At 38.4% G+C, this 24801-nt stretch overlaps 1 protein-coding gene across 1 annotated transcript in view; it reads right to left on the reverse strand.

The window, feature by feature from the left end:
- Positions 1 to 1816: 1816 nt before the first annotated feature.
- MIB1 (MIB E3 ubiquitin protein ligase 1) overlaps positions 1817 to 24801 on the reverse strand; it is a gene marked incomplete at its 5' end in the record, with an annotated part of 82183 nt that continues 59198 nt past the window's right edge. The window contains 9 exons of the mRNA XM_084280123.1: positions 1817 to 2235; positions 7453 to 7553; positions 8683 to 8796; positions 10346 to 10424; positions 11369 to 11561; positions 12838 to 13019; positions 18721 to 18882; positions 21551 to 21637; positions 22019 to 22151. Coding sequence (XP_084136249.1) covers positions 2095 to 2235; positions 7453 to 7553; positions 8683 to 8796; positions 10346 to 10424; positions 11369 to 11561; positions 12838 to 13019; positions 18721 to 18882; positions 21551 to 21637; positions 22019 to 22151 — 1192 coding nt within the window. The 3' untranslated portion in view covers positions 1817 to 2094. The remainder of the gene's footprint in view (positions 2236 to 7452; positions 7554 to 8682; positions 8797 to 10345; positions 10425 to 11368; positions 11562 to 12837; positions 13020 to 18720; positions 18883 to 21550; positions 21638 to 22018; positions 22152 to 24801) is intronic.

The following is a 24801-nucleotide window of genomic DNA, read 5'->3' on the forward strand; positions in this document are numbered from 1 at the left end:
AGAAAAAAGTCAGACTTAATGACCCGCATATTGGCTAAATGAAAATCGCAGCGAACATCAGGTGCACTCAGAGCTGAAGTGAGGATAGTGAAACAGTGAACCAAAAACCCCAGCCTTATATCAAAAACTTTCAAAAGCCCCTTGAAATCTTGGAATTTTAGAATAGGGACCCAAGAAGCAAGAAAAGGGAGGGCTATTTCATTTGGCCAAAAAGATGGATACACAGATTATGTGAGAACAGATGCCTGGTAGTGTACAAAAGAAAACAAACTGTCATATTGGCTCCAGCTTGACAGTGTGTCCAGTGAGGAATTACTGAAAAGGACAATGAACAGTTGTAATTCTGGACCAGGTTTAAAGATGGCTATAGAAAGGCTACGTATTGCATCCCTTTGCTTTGTTAAAAACCACTCTACACATGTTTTGCCAATATGTCCCTGTAAAACTTACTGGTTAAAATCTCACCTAGCTTTACAGTTCATGACTAGTCACATTCTTCTGACACTTTGTCCAGTATTTGCACAGCTCAGGCACATGAACACTTTACCCTTATTTGAATCTACCCCTCAACTATGCCTTTTGCAATGTATTTAACACGCACAATGAGAATTGAATGGGAAATTAATCAAGAAATTAATATCTTAGTTGCAAATAAGGCACCTAAGCAACTCCAGCAAGGATTTCTTTATTGCTCTGCAAGAGCACAAATGAAGCCTGCAGAACAGCAAAGGGCTACATAAACTATGCACTTGGAAAACTGCCAGATAACTTAGGAGTAAGCACACATTCCTTTTAGGTACAAGAGATCCTTAAATCAGCATACTCTCTTCCATGTAAAAAGATGGAAGGATGTACTTGTTATCAAAACATTAATAGCTTGCAGTTCCTGCCAGTGGCACTTTTGGGGTCAGGAACACCTCCTAATGTCACCTGAGTGTCAGCTACCTCCCTTCAGACAACTTCCAACTCATAAAATTCACTGCTCTGACAGCAATATCTTCATTTGCAGTATTACCCATTCATGCTCACAGATAAGTTCTGGTATTAACACCCAACTTCAATGAACAAGCACAATTAAATCTTCTCTTTGGCTGTTGACAACGTTTGCCTGGAGACAAAAAACCTAATTCAAGCAAGGAAATCTTGCAAAATCTCTAGTTCTTCTTAATTCATAGGCCCATAATTTTTAAATGGCTGCATATGTATGTGTGTATATATATACATACATATACATACATATTCCTCTACAACTGATCAAATTTGCTCCCCTTAAATGGGTGACTGACCCATTGCTCCAATGTTCTCCTTTCCAGTCAGGTTAAAAGCAATTCCATACAAAATGGAATTTTATGTGGCTAGCAGAATTAAGTAGCTCACTATTTAAATTAGCTTGAACTGTTAAGACTAAAGTGTAGTTTTGGGAACATAATATTTCTAAACCAGATTTGTCTTTTTACTGTTTCCTTCCCAACCCATCCTCAGCAGCAAAGGGCATGATAACATTAGAATTATCCAAATATTGTATTTTGAGGTCTTATCTTATGGGAATAGTATATTTATTACTACTGTGTATATACTTTGAATTGATTTTGCATTATTGTATGTTTAAAGACAGAAATTTTTGTGAATCGTATGTGTCACAGGAAATGTGACCATTCTCCAGAAAAGCATCAACAAAAAAAAAAATCCTAAATATTTATATTTGTTATTAACTGACATTATAAAAAACCCTTTACATCACTTGACACCCAATACATACATTAAAAAACATGAATGAAAACAAAGTAAGATTGTCCCTTTACACTATAAGGGAAAGAAGACGATAGATAGAAAGAAAGTGAAAAAAAGACTGCTTTAACTTAGCTTCAGGCTTAAATGCTTTTTAAGAGTAACACTACAAGCTGACTGTTCAAATACTGCTCTTATTTGGTGTGTTCACAGTCTTTAAACAAATTACCATATGATGAACCTGTGCTACAGTATTAGAAATGTTTTCATCAAAACCCTTTACCGCTTTTCAGACTTTCAGAGACTTGAATCACCAAAATGTCCTTACTATTTCATAAGCTAAATCAGAGACACTGGTTCCACTACTTAGTACAAAAGGATCCTTCGTTCAATGGCCTTGCGGCATATAGGGCATTCACTCATTCGGTCTCCACAGAGCTGACACGTTCCATGGCCACAAAGAAAGATCATGTTCTTCAGACGGTCCAGACAGACAGGACACATGGTCTGTAAAAGATTTTGACAGGTTACATAGTCAATAGCAGCAGTGATACTGGATCAAGAATGCAACACAAACATAATTGAAAGTCAACAATAAATAGGCCATCTTAAACACAGCAGATTATTATTGTATAGTATAACCCAGCCACTAAACTGAAAACTTTTTTTTTTCTTTTTCTAATCACATTTTAACTTCACGATACCTTAAAATAGGTGGGCTCTTCCTACACAAAACCATGTAGCTTTTTTCCTCGAACATGGTCTCTTTAAGTAAAGCTATCCAGTGGTAGGTTGACATCATATTTTCAGTATCATTACCCAAGTTTGCAACATTAAGACATTTTTCTGCAACATTCCCTTTCCTGTCACTTAATCCTCCAGGAAAGAAACACAACACAAACTGCTTTGTGCATGAAATGCTTGGGTAATGATTTACCAATTTCTTCTCAGGCTGTCTAGCCATTCGTATACTTACGTTTTAACACCAAGCACTGAACACATGTAGAAGCAATAAAAATTGTGCATAATCAATATTACACATCAAGATTCAATACTGGTAATTCCATGTGTTGTTCATGGAAATTATCTACATTCTTCAACCAAAAGAACATCTCAAGTTTCAAATGAAGAACAATTTAATAAAACTGTGACCTTCAGTCGCAAGAGTAGCACAGCAAACTTTTAAAATCAGTTTTAATTGCTGAACATTAGTGTGACAGCCAATGCCCAAAAAAGATCTCCTAAAGTTCAACGGCAAAGTTCAATTTGTACCAAACCACTAAGGAACAATGTCCTTCACCGTTTGTCACATACAGAAATTGAAGTTTTGGTAAAGCATGTTCCTTCACCATAAACATATTGCAGCCACATTAGGATTTAATTTATAACAATTTATCAAAGGTTAGTAAATTAATAGATATTGCAACAGATGATATTAAGACCATTCTATAGCCCAACAAATCAAATCTAAGGTTTCCCCATATGTGAGACACACTACTCATATCGAACACTTGAAAATGTCGATCTTATGTATAACATGAAATACTGACAGGGCTCATATTTCACATGCAAATTCATTTTATCACCACCTTGCACCTGTGACTTGTTTCCATACTCATCATTGTGAGTTTGCTTCAGTTTGTTCATCTCATGAGAGAGAATCAGAAACCCTATCCAGTAGAAACTTAAAGCATACTTTCTATGGAACCAATAGGTATTACTTCCTAGGGAAGACAGCTTGAAGACCAAAAAAAAAAAAATTTAAAAAAAAAAAAAAATCGCCATCAGTCTACTTATACAAAGTTCAAACTGGCATGGAAACTGGCCAAAGGCCTATTTTAATCTCCAGAATACCAGTATAGTGGACTTTCATGAATGGCTGACTTCCAGATAAAACCTTACATCAATTTATGTTTAAAGAACTCCTTTCACTCTTCCCCAGAACACCGTGCTCCAGCTTTGTCAGGATTCCCACAGTACTATAACAAAACACAGTCAAACTAAAGATTTGCAAATGACCAACTACCTGTCAGCCTCACTTGTTTTTCCACTCCCGTCAAGTCATCACCCTCACATCCCAGCGGGGCAATTAGAGCACTCTTCCTTCAGTAACCTTACAGTCTTCAAACATCAAGGAAACAGCTATTGCCAATGAATACAGAGAAATACCTATAACTTGATAGCATTGACATGGCAACCTTTGAAAAAGGACTGACAAATCCAACCCAAATCTTAACTTTGCAGAAGAAAAAGTATAGCCTTTATTCTATATTTTTTGCTTAACTATTTGCTTTAGTGCTTAAATATGTCAGAATTACTGAAGTTACAAGGGTCTGTTTCTCTGCAAAAGCCACACCATCATTTGAAAAAAAAGAAATCCACCAAGGGACTAAAGAACAACAACAATTAAAAAAAAATCTGTTCAAACACTGTTATTTTGATTATTTAATTTAGCAAAGCACAGAAATCCTAACATTTTCAGTGTAAAGACCTTTTCTGCAATTGCATGCACTACTAGCACCTTACCCAATTTCTCCTACTTCATAGAAATGCAGAGTATCTTGAACGCATTAGCGGTTTAATTTCTTACTATGACACTACTTTTAAGTTATTTCATACAGTAGGAGAATTCAGCTGAGGGAACAGCCAAACCTCCTGCTTGCAAACCTATTCTGACAAGAATTCTCTCCATTAGTTTAACAGTTTCCCAGCAGGGTGCAACCCAAATAACCGAGTTACATCCAACTTCCAAGGAACCTTCATTACTTAAGCACCAGCTTATATGTGCTTTTACAGTGGTATACAGTTCACTGCATGCCTTATACCAAATCTGTGCCACAGGAGTGGAAAGTAAGCATTATTTGTTTCTACTGTACCATCAGAACACTCTCTGCACTAAAGCACACTACTTTTTTTTTTTTAATCTGCATGAATCATTTGACTCCCATCTTCCAAAAGAAAACAGATGGTACAAAAAGGCACTTTACCTGGTCTAGGCAAGAACTGTTTCTCTGGATAAGCAAAAATAGTCTGAAAAGTGCTCACTGTACCTTTAAGTATAACTGGGTTTGCAATTCAAATAGATTTTTTTACCACTACCAAGGTGTTTTAAACTGCTTGAAATTTCAATTCCTCATTAAGAACCTTCCCAACAATATTCGGGTGCACAGTGACAAAATAAATTTATTTTTAAGGAGAAAGAAAGTGATGTAAGTATGGTGAAGGAACATACACAAGACATTAGAGAGATGATGGTGATTATGTATGAAATGGAGTGAAGGTATTGCAATTACAGTCAAAATGGTTCACATTCAGGGAATCCCTGAAGAATGGTGTGGTCATCAGATGTGGGAGATTCTGTTGACATCAGCATCACTTCTGCTTGGCACCAGAAATGGTTTTAAAAGCTTGCTGCACTAACATATTAGATTATCATTGAAGGTATGAGTTGAAACATAGGATTATACCTGCTGAAAGAGAACAAATTAATTTTAAGTATAAAAACATCAATGTAACATGAAGACTGAGCTGTTAAAGCACAAATCAAAAGAATACAAAACTACAGTGGAATGCTGCACATCATTTCAAGCACAAATTTAAAAGATTAGCTGACTAATTTTAATCAAATCCAACTTGCTATTCACAAATATGATACCCAACTTGCCCTGTCACAAGACTTAGAAGAAAAGACATTAAGGAAACCATGAAGGAGTCTCAAACCAAAGTGCACATAAGAACATCCAGAACCACCTCCTACTAGTGAGAGGCACTGAACAATCTTCAGTTTTATACTGATTTAAAATAAACTATTGGACAAAAGGGTATTTCAAAGCAAGAGAGTATACTTAAATTCTCAAAGCATTCCATTATCAGATATTTCTTACTACTGCAAATAAGAAAACCAGAAAATACAAGTAGAAAGTTGCTTGTATAGGTAATTATTCCCCTTTCCCTAAGACAGCGTAACTTTCTGGTATTAGAAAGCTCCTGACCAGCAAATCCCAAAGGTAAGGCAGAACTGCTAAGAATAAAAGAACACCTTGGAAAAATCATAAAAACCACAACGAACCTGAGATCACATCGAATAAAGAAGAAAAACCATAACATAGTTTTCCTTTCACATCCCTACACACAAGAATATTAGTACATACAAACAGAACCCCAGTCTTTTATAGACTCCTAAAATAAAGGCACAAGAAAAAATATGTCTAAAGGAAACAGATTACTGCATTTGAGCATTTATCTGCATGTTTTGCATATATCATTTTAAACACCAAAGATGTAACCATATTCTTTTCATCCAGTGTTTAAAACAGAAGCCAAACAGTAGATTTCAGACATCAGAGATATCTAGAGACTCCAGCTGTTACCAAGACAGGCATGTATTTTCAAACAACAATTTTTAATCTGCGTGTTCTTTTACAGACCAAAGCTACACAGGATCTGTTTTGAATTGGGTATTTGAATTTCTGTTACTGGGGTGCTGGCCAAGCCTCTGTATGACAGAAACGGCTCTTCACGGACATGCCTCTCAGGTTAAAACTAGACAGCTTATCAGCCCCCAAATTTAAATAATTTAGAGACAGGGGGCCTGAAACTGCCAACTAGAACACTTTTGCCTTAGCTTTTATGTATACCATCATCTGAGAGCAATAACTACCAACACCAGATGTGATGCTGCCATCAGTGACTTATTACTGACCGCTCCAAGCGTACAAGAGGAAAAAGCAAGAACTACATTAAGGACACTTCTCCATTTCTTCCAACTGTGTCACACATAGGAAAGTAAAAAAAAAAAATAAATAGAAGAACCCTGATAATGTGAAATTTTAAGAGAGGGAGTCCATACAACAGTCAAATACCCCAAGTCCTTTACTGCCGAAAAAACCCCACCATCTCAAAACCAAGTTTTCAGTTGTTCAGATGGAAAAAACAATGAAGCAACTCGGTAATTTAACACAGGAGGTTCTGCATGGGGTCAACTACTTGAGCACTTCTGATGGGACTAGATTTAGAGATGCAATACATTTAAATGGGTAGCCATCAGTTCTCTGAAATATTAATTTTTGGTTTTCATTAAGTTTCTAAGTTGTATATAACTTAACCAATGACTAATCAATACAATCTAGAGTCAATTTGCATAAATTTCCTCCTGCAACCACTGTGCATAGTTACAAAGGACAAACCTTATAATTCACATTCCAAATATTCGAGTTACACGTACGGTACCTTCAATGATTTCAAATCTGAAACCATGCAATTTTTTTGAAGAGTACATAAACTACAGCCTTCATACAACAGGTAACTACTACCAGCCAGCCACTGTTCAAAAGCAATGCATGAATGGACAAGTAAAGACAGGTAGATACACAATAGTGAAGAGAATCGATGTATATTGTTACTGTTCTGTGAAAACTGCTTTTGCTGTACCTATACAATCAGGTCAGCTAAACAAGCAGAGAACATACAGGCACACCACTGTTTTTTTAGAGCATCTCTGTTGCTGTGACTATTAGATGGATTATCAAAACTGGCCATTTAAATTTTCTTTTTCACCTGTACATAGAAGACTTACAAACTACATCACACACAAAATATTGGTGATTTGGCTAAAGTTTAAGAACTGAAACATTTCAACATGCCTTTTTTTTTTCTTTAATAAAAGATTTCTTGGCTATTTCAATTATTTTAGTGGTCCATACAATTTTTATCCAGCACTTTTACCTGTTCTTTGATGTCTTGTAACTGTTGCTGCAGCTTCTGTACATCTGCATTTACATTGGTGTTGTCTTTGTCTTTCTGCAAAACTGGAATGTTTCCACTTGCTGTAATTTAGAGAAAATAAGTAACTGTAATTATACATCAATCTAATGAAACAGGAATAATTATTTCCAGTGTACTACCCACAATTTTTCAATTATCAGAAATAACGTTAGTCAAACATATTTGATAATCTAATTAAGTTCATTACAACATAACTGCAGCTCAATTCAAAGAATTTGAGTTTAGTGACAAAGCTTCTTTGACAAATATTTCCTCAATAATAATATTAATGCTTAAAAGGCATCCTTTAATGTTACTAGTCCCAGTAGTCCCTTACTGTTCCGAGATCTTATTTGTCAGTGAATTTCCTGCAGTAGATTTTTTTTCACATGAAAAAAACAAAGCCAAATCCTTTCACACAGTAAAGACTTGGTATCTACACAGCCAACTCCATTCAGCATTCCAAACTGCACAAATGTTTTTGAAGTAGTTTGCTCAAAATCTGAACAAGCTCAGATTAATGTTCCCGAATCTGACTGATACAGGAGGTAATGTTACGGTAAGAAACAGAAAAATGGAGAAGTACTTCAAAATGAGAACTTTGAAATTTCTGGTTGAGCATTGAAAACCTGATTTTAAGGATTATTCTTATATTTATGTATTTAGGAACAGTATGACAAGAACAACCTAATATTCCAATTCCCGTACTACATACCCCATACACACATGCAAAAAGTAAATATAAATATTTCATAGAAATTATTCAGGGAAGTCACAAGCAGCTTACAAAACTAATCAAAGCAGGAGATGGAAAACTGAACAATCTGTCATGAAAGTTGCTTGTACCTAGACGTAAAATATTTTCCATTCCTTTATCAGAGAGTTGCAGAAGTAAAAATAAATAATAAAAAGCTCTCATTTGCACAACTACAGACAATCTCCAGCTCCTGCTGGAGATTATAAGTGGCCAAGTAGTCATACATGTTTCATCTTTTACTCTAGATTATGGAAGCACTGGTGTTACCACCTCAACTGCGGCTACCAATGCAGAAAGTAGCACAAACAGTGAATGGATTAACACTGTATTGAACTTTTGTTTAAAAAGGAGAGGAAAGATTTACTTCATTTTGAAGAATGAGGATAAGAAGTTGGTGGGTGAATGTTAAAGAGTATGGTTTTGGAATCACTCACAAATATCATCAGTGGTATCTTCTGTACCTTTCCCTCCGCAGCACATTATGAAAGGCACTCTTCGCTCAACCACTGCCCGACACTGCACACATTTCTTCATCAAGCTGGCACAATCTGAGAGAACAGAGAAATAAATTATCTCTGAATCCTGCCATTTCATTTTTCTTCTATCCATGAGCTTGCTCATTTGCTGTAACGATACAGCAATGCCATAATAGATGCTCACAGTATGAATGACTACTTGTGGTCACCACCTAATTTTCTGCTAATCACACCTATAAACAATGTCTTGTTTGGAATTCAAAGCAAACCTATTCTGCTTATCTTTTTAAAACATGTTTAAAGTGAGTCTTCCTCCAGATGGATGCCTATTTCATGAGAATTGCAGACATTAAAGTAAAATCGCACACATTTGAGACCAGAGCTTCCAAGAATATCTTCACTACATTCTTTTCCCTTTAGAACAAAGGATGTCACTTACTGTCATAATACTCCAGAGGCAAACAGGTGTGGGTCCTTACCCTTAGAAGAATAAACCTGTGTGTTTTGATATAATCCTAGAAAGGAAGCTGCAATTCTTCTACAAAAGGCAAATATTTATGTCTCATAAATGCAGAAAGTTAGTAGAGTGGGTCCTATAAACTGCACAAATTTGAAGACTCTCTTCCATCCTGCTTGAACAAGATGTCCAGAAAATAGTCTGGAAAGAAATCCTCTACATCTGTTAAACCTTTTGCTGTCCTTGTTATAGTTTAGACTTGGTGATGTGCATTTCACTGCTGAAATCCCTCACTACAGCAATCAATCTTTTTGCTCTTCTCCTCCTGGGTAACTAATGAAAAAAAAAAGTTCACTCATCATTTTTCAACTGCAGACAGTGAAAGAGGCCAGATTAGGATAACTGTAAAATCAGTGACTCAATGTCAGGTGTCTCAGCTAGAACAGAAGAAGAAACCAGGCTTCTTTAGCGAGACCAAGGAAGTGGTTACTTATGGGAACAATTATCTTCCATCTCATGTAGATCTGCAGTAACAAGGACTGCTCTTCTGTAGGCAAATGACCCTTCAACACAGCACTAAAATGCCTGGTGACAAGGTGATGGATGCATTCTCATCATTGTATTCTCAAAACAAACTAACAAAAAAACCAGATAACTCCCACATCTTTTTTTACTACATGAGATCAGAGTGAACCAGAACTGGTGTTCTTTGCAAAGGTATATAATGTCTCTTCTAAGAAAAATCATAACCCCTGTGCAAATCTGTAGATCAGTAATGAAGCATATTTAATACATATTTACAATATTATTTGAAAGCACAACTTGCTCATCTGAATGCCCAAAAAACCTGCAACAAAGCAGCAAAATTAATTCTAATGACCTCAGAAGTTTAACAATATGGAACAGGCTTCTACAATTGAGCAAGCCTACTCATAGTAATTCAGATGGAAGAGTACTTACTTCCTGAATTCTTTTAAATTTTCTGTTTGTCCTTCAAGTATTTCATTACCAGTGTGCTAAATAACTCCAAAAGTCTGGTGTGATAGTCAGAATATCAAGTAAATTGAACTTGCAGCCAGGTTACTAATGAGGTTTTAGCAATCTGATTAAAAGTGTTCCCTTTCAGGGTTACTTTGAAGAGAACCTCCCGTCAGGTTTACTTACTCTCGCAAGCACACATGTGGCCACAGGGCTGGAAGAGCACTGCTGCCTTTTTGTCTGAACACACTACACATTCTTCAATCTGTAAAGAACAACAAACACGCATATGAGAAAAATTTATCTCCTGCTCTCTACATTCATTTGCTTTTACCCACTCTTTTGCAAAGCATATAGACTTCAGGAACCTCTGGCTAGTATTATTTTAACTAATTCAGCACCTCAAAACATAATTTAAATGAGTTCTCACCCTGACTTCTAAGAATACCTATTTGTGGGCAATGTTTATATGCCTGTACACTGATAAGGCACAGAGAAGCCGCTAAGAGTATATCTTTTTTTTTTCTCTTAAATTTGCTTATAAGAGACTTTTATAGTAATCAGCTTTAATATTTCAGATTAGGGTTTTTCAAGCTCTTTAATATCATGATCTATATATATAGTGTCCCCACAGACACCACATCCCACTCCATTCATGGCTCGGACTTCACACAACTGTTGTCCAGGTTGATTCACTTCTTAGCCTTGCAGACATTACTGTAAGTTTTTATCTAGAAGACCATAGGAGGAATACTGAACACCTATTTTGCTCAATCTAATTTAGCAAAAGAAGTCAAAGGAAGGTTTTCCACAGAAGTTAGCTTTCATGTGGAAAAGCTAATTTCCACAGATCAGCTTCTTTAGCTGGACAAGTGGAAGCAGAACCCTTACTTTGCTGTTCTGATTCATCCAGTGGCAAAACCTTTTCACTGACTGTAAAGAAAGTCTAGAGAACAGGAGCTCAGGGTGTTTTAGCATTTTGAAAATATGCACAGCAGAACAGTGAACAGTACAATCTTGGGAAAAAAAATATCATTACACAGCAAAATTAAAGCCAGTGAGACACCTGGTAAGGCAAAATACTGTTGAAAATATACCCCACCTTTCCCTGACCTCTCTTTTTACTCTTCCATTAAAAAAAGAAAGAGAATAAACTTTTTACCTTTAAAGATGTTTGTTTACAGGTTTTTTCACCAATAGAGTTCTTACCTTTGTCCTAGACTGAACTTGTTCTTTACAGATGAGGCATTTTTTCACCCGTGGCGAGCACAGAGAGCACGTGGCAATGTGTCCACATGGGCCAAACAGAGTATCTCTCTTCATGTCTGAACACACCATACATTCTTCTAAGGTATCAGAATCATTGTTGATCATAGATGGACTTCGGGAACCAACCTGACCACTACAAAGAAATCTTCCAGTCAGACTTACTTGTAAGAATTTTTAAATGATTAATTTAAAATGCACATCAACTGGCTGTTTCTCAGTATACTCCTACACATTCAGGCACCACCGTACCATCCGAAAGCAATCCGAGCTGCACGTCCCCAACCCTACAGCTGGCACCAGAGTGCGAGGTCTCGCGCTCGGGTAAGACAGACATTGTACAGAAACGGGCACCTTCCAACTGTAAAAACCCCATCCTAAGAGTTTACTTTATTAATAGAGATATATCCTATAGATTCAGAAGTACACATCTTAACACCTTAACCTGGAATATAATTCCAATACTTAGCAAACTGCGAGCTTGTAAAAGACGTCCCAAACTCTTGCAGAGAATTCACCTCGGCTCTCTGTCCTAAACCGCTGCTGACCCAGCAGAGGGAGCGCATGTTGAACACAAGCAGCTCCTTCCTACAGCCCTCACCAGCCCATAAAAGGGGGGGAGAAAGAGCAGCCAGAGGGATGAGGCCAAGAGAGACAGACAGAAAGATTTTGAAGGAAATAAGCACCTCACAAAGCAGGATAGCATCAACAACAGCAGTCTTGCTTAGTAAAGCTCTCAAAGTATGTTTTTGATTTCCATACGGGAATTAAGAATGAGAAATGTGTAAGCCAACGGTGGGAATTCAACTAGGCCAATTAGCAAGCTGAAACTTCTCATACTGCATGCACTTGGTAACATAACATTTCACTGAAATCATAACACAAGAGAAGTGCTTCTGAGACATCAGACCTACCTCCTCCTCCTCTTACAGAATCATAGTCATTCTGGTTAACAGGTACTTGGGGGTCACCCGCATAAAGTGGGGTCAACACCAAATTCACACCAGATTATATCAGGCTTTGGCTATTCTAGTTTTCAAAACTTGGACAGATTGAGATTTCACAGCCTCCCTGGATAACCTGTCCCAATGCTTAGTTATTCTTTCAGTGATCGTGCCTTCCCCAACTTCTATGGTAGTTTGAAATTCTACCAGCCCCCACACGCACACTGCCACCTTTCCATTCTCCGCCCTCCCCTGTAAACATGTACAAAAGCCATGTAAAACTTCTGTGAGTTTCTACTAATGTAGTTGTAAATAGCATTCAATATACTGTATCAGGAATTAATTGAAAGTCAAGAAAATCATGTATATTTTAATACTATTGTTAATAAAGACGCAGTGTTTTAAGTGCAAGTTAACCTACAGAGAGCAGAGGTTTGGAAACTGAGTATTTTATGAATATATACAAACCTGACTTTTTCTTTGTGACATTTGGCCAATGCTTTGCAAAGACTAGGATCAGGGCAGAGGTCGAGAGGAGACTGACCCTTCTTATTACGAATGCTGAGGTCAGCTCCGTTGGCTGCCAGGAAGCAGGCAATAGATGCTGCACTCTTCTTCTCTGCTCCCTGAGTGCCAAGTCCCATTATTAACTGAAAGAAAACAAATACATAAGCAACTCAAGAGATTCTCTAAACAGTTAGGAATAGTCTGGCTAAAGGAACACTACTTGATATGAGCACATGCACATACACACAGAGAGATGGATAAGTCTGTACACTGAAGGAAGCATCTCTAGAACTAAAACAGGAAAAAAAAATGCATGGTTGCTTAATTCTGAGTCAGTTACACTCAACTTTCCTTTAAGGAGCTAAAATTCAGCAAGGAATAGTTCAGCTGTTGAAGCACTCAGTCTGCACACCTACGCTCACTTGGGAAATGGCTGCCCTATGTAAGCACTGTAAAGGGCAAAGTCCCAGTGGGTATATTCAGAACACACTGGAAGTACGCTGAAATCGCTGAGTTCAGACAAAACACTACCACCACCACACTTGGACTGAAGACACAGTTGAGCAGAGCACATTTACTTCTAGTTTACTGAGTAAAGCCCCTGCCCGAGAAAGACTTCATTTCAGTTGCCACCTCAGCCTGGAGAGATTTGAACTCACCTATTGTCCTCCTGTGCTCATCATGTAATGCTCCTTCAACCTTTTACATCTATTACTGCATTTCTGTAACCATTAGACACAATTCACAGGGCCGACAGAAAAGTCGGAAAGGGTCACTGCCATAGCCCAGCAAGGACAAGATTCACCTACGCCAGAGCATCCTGGACTAGCTCCAACACCTGGTTCTAGTATGGTTTGGTCAGATAAAACGCATTAAGTTTAACGCAGACCACAAATAACATGAGACTGCTAGCACCACTAAGACTCCCTCAGCAAACACACTATACTATTTTCAGAGGAAAAGCTTTAGCACAGCTGGGACAGCTCCAGATCAAGGAGCTTGTGTGCTGAATTCCAGAACTATCAAGGATTCAATTCCAGGATAGAGGCAGGATTCTGTATGGATCTTTTTCCCATTAAGTGGTTTAAGTGGTCAACTTGACTGATGTACATCTTTCTATGCCATTTTCAGTTTGTACAGGGAATGGGGGGTTTCAGTCAATTCCTCCCATTGTTTTCCTTCTTAACTGGGGGGGGACATTTCACACCCCCTTCCTCTGCTGCACCATGGGGTCCCACCCACAGGAGACAGTCCTCCATGAACTTCTCCAACCTGAGTCCTTTCTATCAGGGAGTCACCTCCTCACCAATTGCCTCAGCACAGCTCTCTTCCATAGGGTGCCGATCTTCAGGCCCAGACCGCTCCAGCCTGATCCCTCACAGAGTCACAAACCCCCTGCAAACCTGCTGTGGTGTGGGCCAGTCTCTCCACAAGCTGTAGATGGTCTCTGCTCCCTGTCATTATCCATGGACTGCGAGGGGGACAGCCTGCTTCACCATGGTCTTCTCCACAGGCCATAGGGGAATATCCCTCTCTCCAGCACCCGGAGCACCTCATTCTTCCCATCTCCCCTCCTTCCTCCCTGGCCTTGGTGTCTGCACAGCTCCTTACAACTTCTCACTCCCTTCTCTGGGGGAAAAATGCCGCTGCTTGCCTTTTTTTTTCTCCTAAATGTGACTCCCAAAGGTGCTGTGACCATCGCTGATGGGCTCGACCTTGGTCAGCAGCAACTCTGGCCTTGAGTCAGATGATGTTTACTCTCTGGGGCCTGCAGAGAGCTTCTGGCTGCTTCTTGTGAAAGCCACCTCTGCAGCCTCCCCTTCTCTACCAGCACCCAGCCACACTGAACTGTGACAATACTAAAAGTGTGTAGGGTTTTGCATACTATCAAGATTATTCACTATGTGCATTTTAAATAAAAATAATTGGTCAAAAAATATCTCAGGAAAACTAACAGAAATTGTTTTAGTTATTATACCATCTTAATGCTAACATTCAGAATGTCACTATTTCAGTAAAAAGATTGTTTCACATTTTTAACTGTTCTCAAAGCAAAAATAACAAATGGAAAAAATTCAATGAAGTTCCTGTCCAATCAAATTCATCAAATATTAGAAGCATCTAAAATCCATCAAGTTAAATTTGTGTTCTTTTTCAGTTTATTCAGCTGGGAATAAACTGGAAAAAACCCCAAACATCATTTGTTAAAGTACTATACAACCAAGAAACACCCTACAGTGCTCATTAGGTCGGTATCTTCAGGACAGTACTTCAAAGTTAGTTAAACTGTGCAAGAATGAGTTCTAAAATACCCAAGATTTATGTATCAGATTTGTTATCACAAACTAAAGGAATCTGATGCATTTTCCCCATCTTTAAATGAATATAAATTAATCAAAAAATACAGATTCCATTTTAAGTCACCACATTCACAAAATGAAAGCCTTACTGTTTCGCAGCCTAAATTATTAACTTTATTTATCCTCTATAATCCACCACCTGTATTTGCAATTCTATGCAAGACAAATAGCAAACGTGTCCTTGGATAGTTTTAAAGGTTCAGATGCCTGCACATATTTTCGCAGTGCAGACCCTGTCTTCTTTTTTTGGATATATGATATTGTGCCAAAGGTGGCTTGCTTTTCAATCTGTTTACTGATAAAACCTAGTTTATAGATATACAACTTACTATATTTTTACATTACCTTTATTTAAGATTGATGGGTACATGTATTGTTCGCACTATTTTCCACAAAATAACATTTAAAAGGGTAGATAATGGCAGGACAAGGGGGAATGGACTAAGGCTAAAGAAGGGAAGGTTTATACTAGATATTAGGGGGAAGTTCTTTATAGAGAGAGTGGTGAGGTGCTGGAACAGGCTGCCCAGAGAGGTGGTGGATGCCCTGTCCCTGGAGGTGTTCAAGGCCAGGTTGGATGGGGCCCTGGGCAACCTTGTGTAGATCCAGGCCTGAGATTGGTGGCCCTGCCTGTGGCAGGGAGGTTGGAACTCTGTGATCCTTGGGGTCCCTTCCAACCCAGACCATTCTATGATTTTATGATTTTCTACATAGTTTGATCTACTGATAACTGTAGAGTTTATTGGTATATTTTAGGCTTGACTCCATCTTTTACATTTCACCACACCTAGTGCTGCTGCAACATAAAATTAAAATATTCATGTTTTCCCCTCTTCTCTACGGGTACATATTCTCCACACCACTTATAAAATCACTGACATTTCTGGAGTCTCTGGTCTTCCAAGCAAACTAAGCAGAAATGTGGCAAGGTTTATAACAAAGGGAATTGTGTACTCAGTCCAATGTGAGTTTTACAGTGGCCACGTAGCTAGAACACAGGAGCTGGTACAGGACAAATGTGCCTACAGGTATGCAGGAACAACACTTGTGTTAAGGTATCACTTCCCTGAGCAGAGGTGCTTTCACACCATTCTCATAGTCAAACCACAGCTTTGGCACATTGAAGAGGGAACAGTCAAAGGTGACTAAACTCAGTAAGTTTTTGCAATCCTATTTGTAGTATCAAATATTCCACAGCTGTATTTTTAAAAACCACTGAGTTTCTGTCTTCTTTTGAAAAAGGTAAAGTTTCCCCTTGTGACTAAATTACAGAGCTGAATGCTGATCAACTGCCCTCAGCCACAGCTACTGCTGCTGCAGACACTGCACAACCAGAGACCACCATTCTCACCTCTTCACTGAAGAACGAGTTCTGAGAAATCAACACCCTGTCAAAATTTCAGAATGATGATCGTAACTTCCAGCATGAACACATCTACTCTTGATATTTAATATTTAATACATACTTATCAATGTTGCGTTTTTCATCTTACCACTGACTGGGTTTGGACAGCTGGTTCAATTTAAAAATTACTGCTATGCTTTTTCTGCCTTCTCACTTTGGATTTTTTCCCCTTCATGAAGATACATGCAAACAGGTCTCAGCTCTTGCAGCACTTGTAAGCATCCCAACCTCTCCTGTGCCTTCTTTTTCTTTTTTAAAGTTTCAAATCTGAAGCACAGATAACATTTACCAAGTACTACAGTGAATAGTATAAAACTAAAACCAAGTATTGGTCTCTAAATTATCAAAAGAGAAATTCCTAAGAACAAGATGACATATGGATTACAAAATAATCTCTTCAAAATACCACTTCAGATTTTCAACTTAATTTTGCTGATGTCCCTTCTGCTTTAAATGTCAACTTTGAAGAGATATTTGAACTATTAGTTCATACAGCCAGTGCAAACATGTGTGTCTCAATCCTGGGCACTACTGAAGATTAGCCTGGGGACAAAAGAAAGAGAAGGTAATAACCCACCTCTCTACTCGGTATGGGGGGGGGGGGTACAGAGGAACACCTCTTAAAACTGTTAGTTGGGCAACAATTTTCCTTGCAGCTAAACAAAGTGTAAAAAAAAACAACCAATAGTTTGGTCAAGCTAAAATAGGAGGTACTGGTTAATTGTGATTAAAAAAAAAATCAGAATATTTGTATGTAATGAGTGATAAAGTCATAGAGATTTTTTTTTCATTCTTTCTTTTTTGTTGTGGTATCTTCTCCCTTCCCTTATTTTTGTATTATGATTCTAACAGAAATAAACCAGTTGTGTAATTATTACTTTTTTAAACCAAAGGTACAGATCAAAGAAAAGTAGAAGAAAAACTTACTCTTAAAACATAAAATTCCCCAAGACTAAAATTTAAAAAGGCAGTAGAAAAAAGCCTCGCCACATTTCTTGTATTAAAAACCTCAAAACAGAGAAACCTACTTATGAAATGCTCAATTGGAGAAAAAGCATTTACCTCCTGTTCAGTTGTTTCACAATTAAATACATGCATACCAAGTAGTTTGGCCACCTCTCACAGAGTTCATTTCAGATCACAGAAACAACTGAGCTTTAATTGCTTTCTTCCTCTCGCTTAAAAGGACACAAGTGTTTTCTTACATATGCCAGTCATATTTTAAATCCATTTCCAAAGCCTATTCCAGTGCATTTCTGTCAGATTAAATAACCAGTTTGAAAAACACTGGTTTGTCAAAAAGCTGGTGGGGTTTTTTTGAATGAAGCACAAAATTTACCACCACCCACGGTTAAAATGGGGGAAAATGAAGACACTGATAACTAACAATTCAGCAAATTTGACCCATTGTTCTGTTGTGGATCTCTAATATTTAAAGAAAAAAAATTCATTGCTTACAGCAAATCGTTATAGCAAAACTATAAATTTCATCTTTACATATGGACTTCAGGTAGCTTTTTAGGTGTGAGCATTTCTTTTGCCAGTATAACATTTTGACCTTTATTACCTGGAGCTTTTTTGACTATTTCTTTGCTACAACAAAATTTCTGAAATGAACTCTGCCAGAAAGATCCATAATAGTAAACAGACAAAGATTAAGAATGCCTCCTCAGAAGGTTAGAGAAGCAGCTAGACAATTAAAGCTACAAAGACATGCAAGATACTGAAAAAAGTTTAGTCCTGTTCTGTACTGTAATCCTGTTTATTTCTCTTCCCTAAAAAGTTACTTTTGAGTTTTTTGGCAGCCATTCATGTTCTCTGTGGCAGACAGATTTGTAGAAATATTTTAACTAAATAATCCATATTTTTCTTTAACAAAGACAATGACTACATGTGAAAAGTCACATATAACAATATTGCTGTCTACACTGCAGTCTAATGCATAACATCTACATTAACACGCTGCCAAAGAGTAGTTCAACAGTGCAGAACTTGACAAACTAGACAAATAAGCAGACAAATGTACAGGGAAGAAAAAAAAAGAAGAAAAAAAGGAATAAATAAATGCATTTTATTTACTGTGTTCTTTGATGGCTCCCAAGCAGTATCTACCTTGCCCACATCTTGCATGTCTTGGAGCTGGCGAAGCTGTGACAGGGTGTGGTGCCTCAGAGCTTCATGCAAGGGGGTATCCCCATCTTTATCCTGAATATCCAGCTTAGCACCTGCACGGACTAAGAGCTGAAAAAGAGAAGGAACCCAATTTAAAATGCAAAAACACACCCCAAAAATCAAACTAGTTTCAGAAAAACTATTGGTTATCATGTTCTAGGAGGTCCAAAAGGGTTATTGTTTTATCTTATTATAATTCACAATTCAGTTTGTTTAAATTTATTTTCCATGCTTTGAGCTCAGCACTCAAATATATATATACCTCTTTCAGATATGTAGCTTATTTCAGCAGAAGCTGAATGTTTGCCTCTACTCTGAGGGAATGCTACAAGAAATGTAATTTAAGAGGATACTTTCTACTGTCCAAAACATTTAATTCTTACAAGACAGCCTACAAACAATGTGATATACTACAGCAGTACCTCAGAAACAAGTGGGCAATACTTCAGCTACGGATATAGTCTTTACTACTCTATTTCAATGCCCTAAAACCCCACCACTTTCAAACCATGCTAAACTTCACAACTGAATTTACAGTATCATCCGATGAGCAGAGTCGTTAAGCACATACTTCGTATTTAATAGTGCAAGTGGTTTTTTATGTATTCTGCTGAGTAAGAATAAACCTATCTCAGAACAGTTTGGAAAGTAATGAACTGCAAGACTCGTCTTTAAGGCTAATTTTAGGCACACGTCCCAGATCACATGGCACGAAAGCAATCGTAAGGCTGCCCAGGACCTCCAGTTCATCCTGCCTTTGCATACAGCCAGATTCACCAGAACTTTCTTAATTATGCCATTATAATCACCATATGTTGACAAGGAACGGTTGTCCCTAAATATTAAGCCCTGTCACTGTCACCATTCAGAAACCTGCAGATGGCAGCTGAGGTTTTAACTTTAGTTTTGAGCTTTTGCTACACTGCAAAATCCAGGTTGGCAGCAGAGACAGAAGGCAGAGCCTTGAAACAGCAACACTCCAAGGGAGATCTCCCTCTTCAGAACCTGCGTGTCTGAAAGGATCTCAGCCTCTCGGAACCAAAGAGTCTCAGACTCTAGAAAAGGCTAAAAGTAAAATAGCTTAAAAGGAATTCAGAACTTAATTTTTGGAAACACTTGCCTGCAACTGACTGCAGCTTACCATTTTCCCCAACCTTTTCTTCCACAAGAGAAACCAGGAAAACCAGCTAATAATTACAACAGTCTCCCTCAAACTTCTCACACTCTTCTAAATGGACTTACTCAGGCTCAATTTTTCTTTCCATATTCTTATCTTCTATCTGCCACTAGCTATTTACTGCTTAAGAGTTTCTCCTGGAAGAAAACCTCTAAGAGAACTCTTTTCAGAACAACCTGGAATCCTTGGCTATCACGAAACTCAAAGCCTTTGCAGAAGTTTTTCTTTTTAAAGAAAAGCAAACCACCAGCCTTTGTCACGGCAGCAGGGTTTTTAAAAGAATCCTGTTACCTTTGACCACTATTCCACAGATGCCTGAGGGTACAACCCAGCCCTGGAAGGTACCCAATAGGAATTAATTTTGAAATACAGAGCCAACATGTTCTTTGCGTGGCTGCATGAGTTATTTTAGGACTTCTCAAAGTTAGTCCAGCTCTGAAGTATGGATACTCTATGGGGTCATTCAGTTAACTGTTCTCAGATATAGGCATGTCAGCCCAATACACATACAAGTTCTCCTACATGCCCACCTTCCTGCTCATCTCCTACATGAGTATTGTATTCACAGGTATCAGGACAGTTCCAGAAGGACACAGGAGCTCACCAAACAGAGTTGCCAAATAGCTTGCAGGATGCAAGTGACACTGACTCTAGGAAACCATTCTTTTGGTAGCAAGCAAAATAATGCTAAACAGAATCGGAGATGTGGGTCTGCATAGGGGGGACAATTCTCAGTTGTCCTGAATAAGAGACAGTTTTTAATATAACTCTCTACAAAGAGTAACTAAAAAAAAAAATTTTACATGGAGGGCCAAGGCCAGTTTGATGTAATCACTCACAGGGAACATCTCCCACAGCAGTGAGAGCTCCCTCTGAGCCACAACAGCCTGTGCTAGCAATCCAAGCACTAAGTCACAGAGGTCCCATGTGGACAGTGCACACAGGCCAGAACGGGCAATCTGTGCCAGACACTCATGTCCTCTGCCATTGAGTAAGTTCTGTTAAACTGAAGTATTAACTTCTGCAACTCTGTGAGCAAAAAACCAGAAATAGCATTACTTTCACTGGTAAGGTGCTTCTATTACTGTTACAGCTCTCCCAAGCTAACAAAGTTACACAGAAGACTTAAAAGTAGTTAAACTTCTAAGAAGACGTTTCACTTAGCTACAGTTTGCAAAAAGAATAGTTACTTCTACAGGGAGAGGCATCAAAAATGCTAACTGAAGGTCCCACTACAGGACTCCAAGACTCAGACAAGTACCAGAGGAACAGAGTCTCACTCAACAAGGAGGGATGTTGGAACTGGCAACAACAGAGAAGAAACCATAATGTGTGCGTACAAAAATTTAGCATTCCTAAAACGTCCTTCATGTTGCTGGCTGACCTTCCACGCAAGTTGGCAGGTTTCTGAATTGATCAAATTAATCATACAAACATTCAATGGCTACATGTCATTAAATAATTTTTTAAAGGTTCATGAAGTACCTACATCTTAACAGCTACAATCAGCTTGAGTCAAGTATCATTAACCACATGGCTTACTGCAAATAAGGTACTTACCCTAACGATTTGTGTATGCTGTCGTTCAACGGCAAGGTGCAGAGCAGTCTGCTGGTTAACATTCTGGATATCCAGGTTGGCATTGCCCTGAGAGATATTCAAAGCATTAGAGCATTATCATCCCAGCAATTCATCCACCGACAAGGCAGTCCGTTAGGGCCCAGGATACGACCCTGAAAATCATTCCTAGTTTGGAGATTTGAGGGCAGAAGTGATTACATACTTTAAATATCCACTGCACAGATGTTGATCTGCTGAATCAAACTACGTATCAATTTTTTCAGTCCCTCTGCACCATTAGGCCATTGTAACAATCTCAAGGGTGGGTTTGACCTTTAGAGTTCACCATGTGCCCTTCCCTGCCCCGCTGCTTCTGCATTGCGATTGCAGGCGTAAAGCGGCAAACTATTTTCGCATCAGATGGTGAACTGAAGTGTGACATTTAAACCCTCTGGAGAAAAGTCTTACCTGATGCACCAAAAGTTCAGCCACTTCCACGTGATTATTGAGAGCTGCCAAATGCAAGGCAGTGTACCCATCATCTTTTTTCTCGTCAACAATCCACGGCCGTGGTAACTTGGACAACAACACACGCATGGCACTGCAACAAACAGGCAGAGGTAGCACAAACACACGTGTAATGTATATGTTAAATGACAGAGGGGTAACAGTATAAAACAACATTCATTCTCAGAACTACAAAGCAGTAGTAGTATCTAAAATAATTTTGGTATGTTTTCAAGAAGAGGAAGTGGGTGAAAAGCTATGCCAACAGTTCCAAAGCATAATTTCCATGTTCAGCTCCTTCTAGATGCAGCACACAAGCAAGCCACACAATACCCAAAACAGTGTGGGAATCCCAGTTTTTCAAAAGAATGTTACCTAGCAGTACAAATACCTTAAAAATGACTCACACAAAATCAGAAACACAGAAGACAAAATTGTTCTCTCTCAAAATCCTTACAGCTGCTTTTACTTAATTATTTAATAAGCAAATTCCACTATATTGGGTTTCTTTAAAATTTGTTGCTTTACAAATTGATGCTATGAGCTGTATCAATTTAGACTTTAAATTTCTGAGATAAAACTGGAGTAAAAACTTTTAGGTACAGACAAAATAATGCTGAAACTGTAAAGGAAATATTAATGGAACATTTTCATAACAGCTGAGTATAACAAACCACAGCAGTGTCTAGTATTTCACCCCACGTCTGCATGTGCTTATTACTAAGATGCCTAACAAAGGAAGGGGATTTGCTATCTTACACCTCAAACTCAATGCTGGAGTACTAGAGTAACACAGCAGACTAAAATCCATGAAGTCCAAATACTGCAGTCTTAAGAGTATTAGTAACACAATGCTAGATAAACAAATTGCTTGATCTTGCATTCTCTCAGAAATATATTTTACTTAAGTTCACATGTCTTCACTTAACTTTTGGAATAGGTAAGTAACCAAACTTAATTCCCTTTTTTGTCTTATCTTTATAAACAGCACATGCAGCTCCCTTATGGCAGCTCCTCAGAGAGAAACAGAAAACCAAAAACTCCTATAAGCTTGTGCCAGGAAAGCTCTTCTGTCATCCGATCTTTCCCTACCGCTGAAGCAACATGCTATTTACAGGAGAAACAGAGCTTCTTCACAAAATTCAGACATTAAAACCCAAGTAATACCAGCTAATGCAAGTGGAACCGCTCAGTTACAGTAATGCCTTGCAAGGCTGATAATATAATTGAATTAAGCAGTTCATTACCTACCTGATACTAAAAACATGGTATCTCAATAAGCCTCAGAAATATTCTCATAAAATGAGCCTCTCAGCAGTTACTTTCTCAACAGATAATAATAAGGTGGCTGCTCTGTCAAGTAATAACTGAGCTCCTAATTCATTCCAATAATGTTAGCTGGAACATCCACTCTGCATAAGTGCTGTTCACTCCTAAACTCCCTTCTAGAGTAAGCCAATGAGTTTCTCATAAAACAAAGAAAAAGCTATGGTTCTGGAGATAACTCACTCCAGTGCACCCTCCTGAAAAGCAGAAGTCCATGAGGCAGACTACTCCACCAGCAGGAACTACGCTCTTCCCTACACATCACCGTGATGCAATCTTAACAGACTGAGACTTCTTAAGCATCTTCATGCTCCTCTGCTACTGCACTAATTATGCAACATAAATCTTCAGTTTCACACTTTCAATACACCATCCTGGCTGCTGCAGGATAGCAGTCACTTTTTCCTCAGATTCAGAGTGCCTGAAGGAACCACAGCTAAGAAACAGCATCTGCAGGATCACACAAGCCCACAGGAGGCCCATGGCCAAGTGCTATGTGGTTCATCATCCGCAGAGCAGACACAAGGACTTGGCCAGGAACCAAATGCATTTTGCAGCCTGTAGGTTCTCTCAGTCTTTTTAGATCCCTTCATAATCACAGCTTTCTCAAGGTAAGCAAATAAATAAGAGAGTGTTCTCATCCTCTTAGGATTTTTTTTTGTTTTCCTGGCAGCACTAAACTTCTCGTTTCCTCACAGTCTAAATCACTTATAACACAACAAAGTCAATGCCTCTGAACAGACTGTACATCGCTCGCTGTGAACCATTGCTCAGCTTCTATTCACAGCACCTTCTACAGCTGTCACATGCTAAGAAAAAAAAAAAGCACACTGGCATATTTGAAAAAAAAAAATCAACAAACCAATACTAATTCTCTGAGAGAGTCACTTATGCAGGAGTTTCCAAAATTAAGTATGTAATTTGTAAAGCACAAGTTACCAAAGCTTTATGAAATATGGCAAAATTAATGCATATTAGTTGCATTGAGATATATAGATAAAAAATTATTTCACAATGAAACTACGTATTTTCATACCCAGGGTATGTTTCTGGTTCAGAACATCAGAACTGTTTCTAGCTGCCTTAGAGGGGGAGTGAGCCTGGAGCACCATGACTCACATCACATCTGGACTGCACCTGTGCAACATACCCAAGCACAGCACCATCAGTTCTTTAGAGAGCTGGGCTGATACAGAGCACACCAGAAGAGCACACAATACCAGAGGCACAAGGTCTGCTTTCTACACTGGCTTTCCACAGGGTGTCATGTCACACAAGCTCTTTATCATCACCTGACAGGCTTGGTGCTTCTCAAGACTCCATAAAGCTCTAGAGTATCTACCATGGGTCACCTAAAAAGCACAGCAAAAGTTACCTGAAAATTCCTTATGATGGACAGAAGCCATATGACCACTGTG

The sequence above is a fragment of the Gallinula chloropus genome (assembly GCF_964237585.1).
Source record: "Gallinula chloropus genome assembly, chromosome: 2".
Taxonomy (NCBI): domain Eukaryota; kingdom Metazoa; phylum Chordata; class Aves; order Gruiformes; family Rallidae; genus Gallinula; species Gallinula chloropus.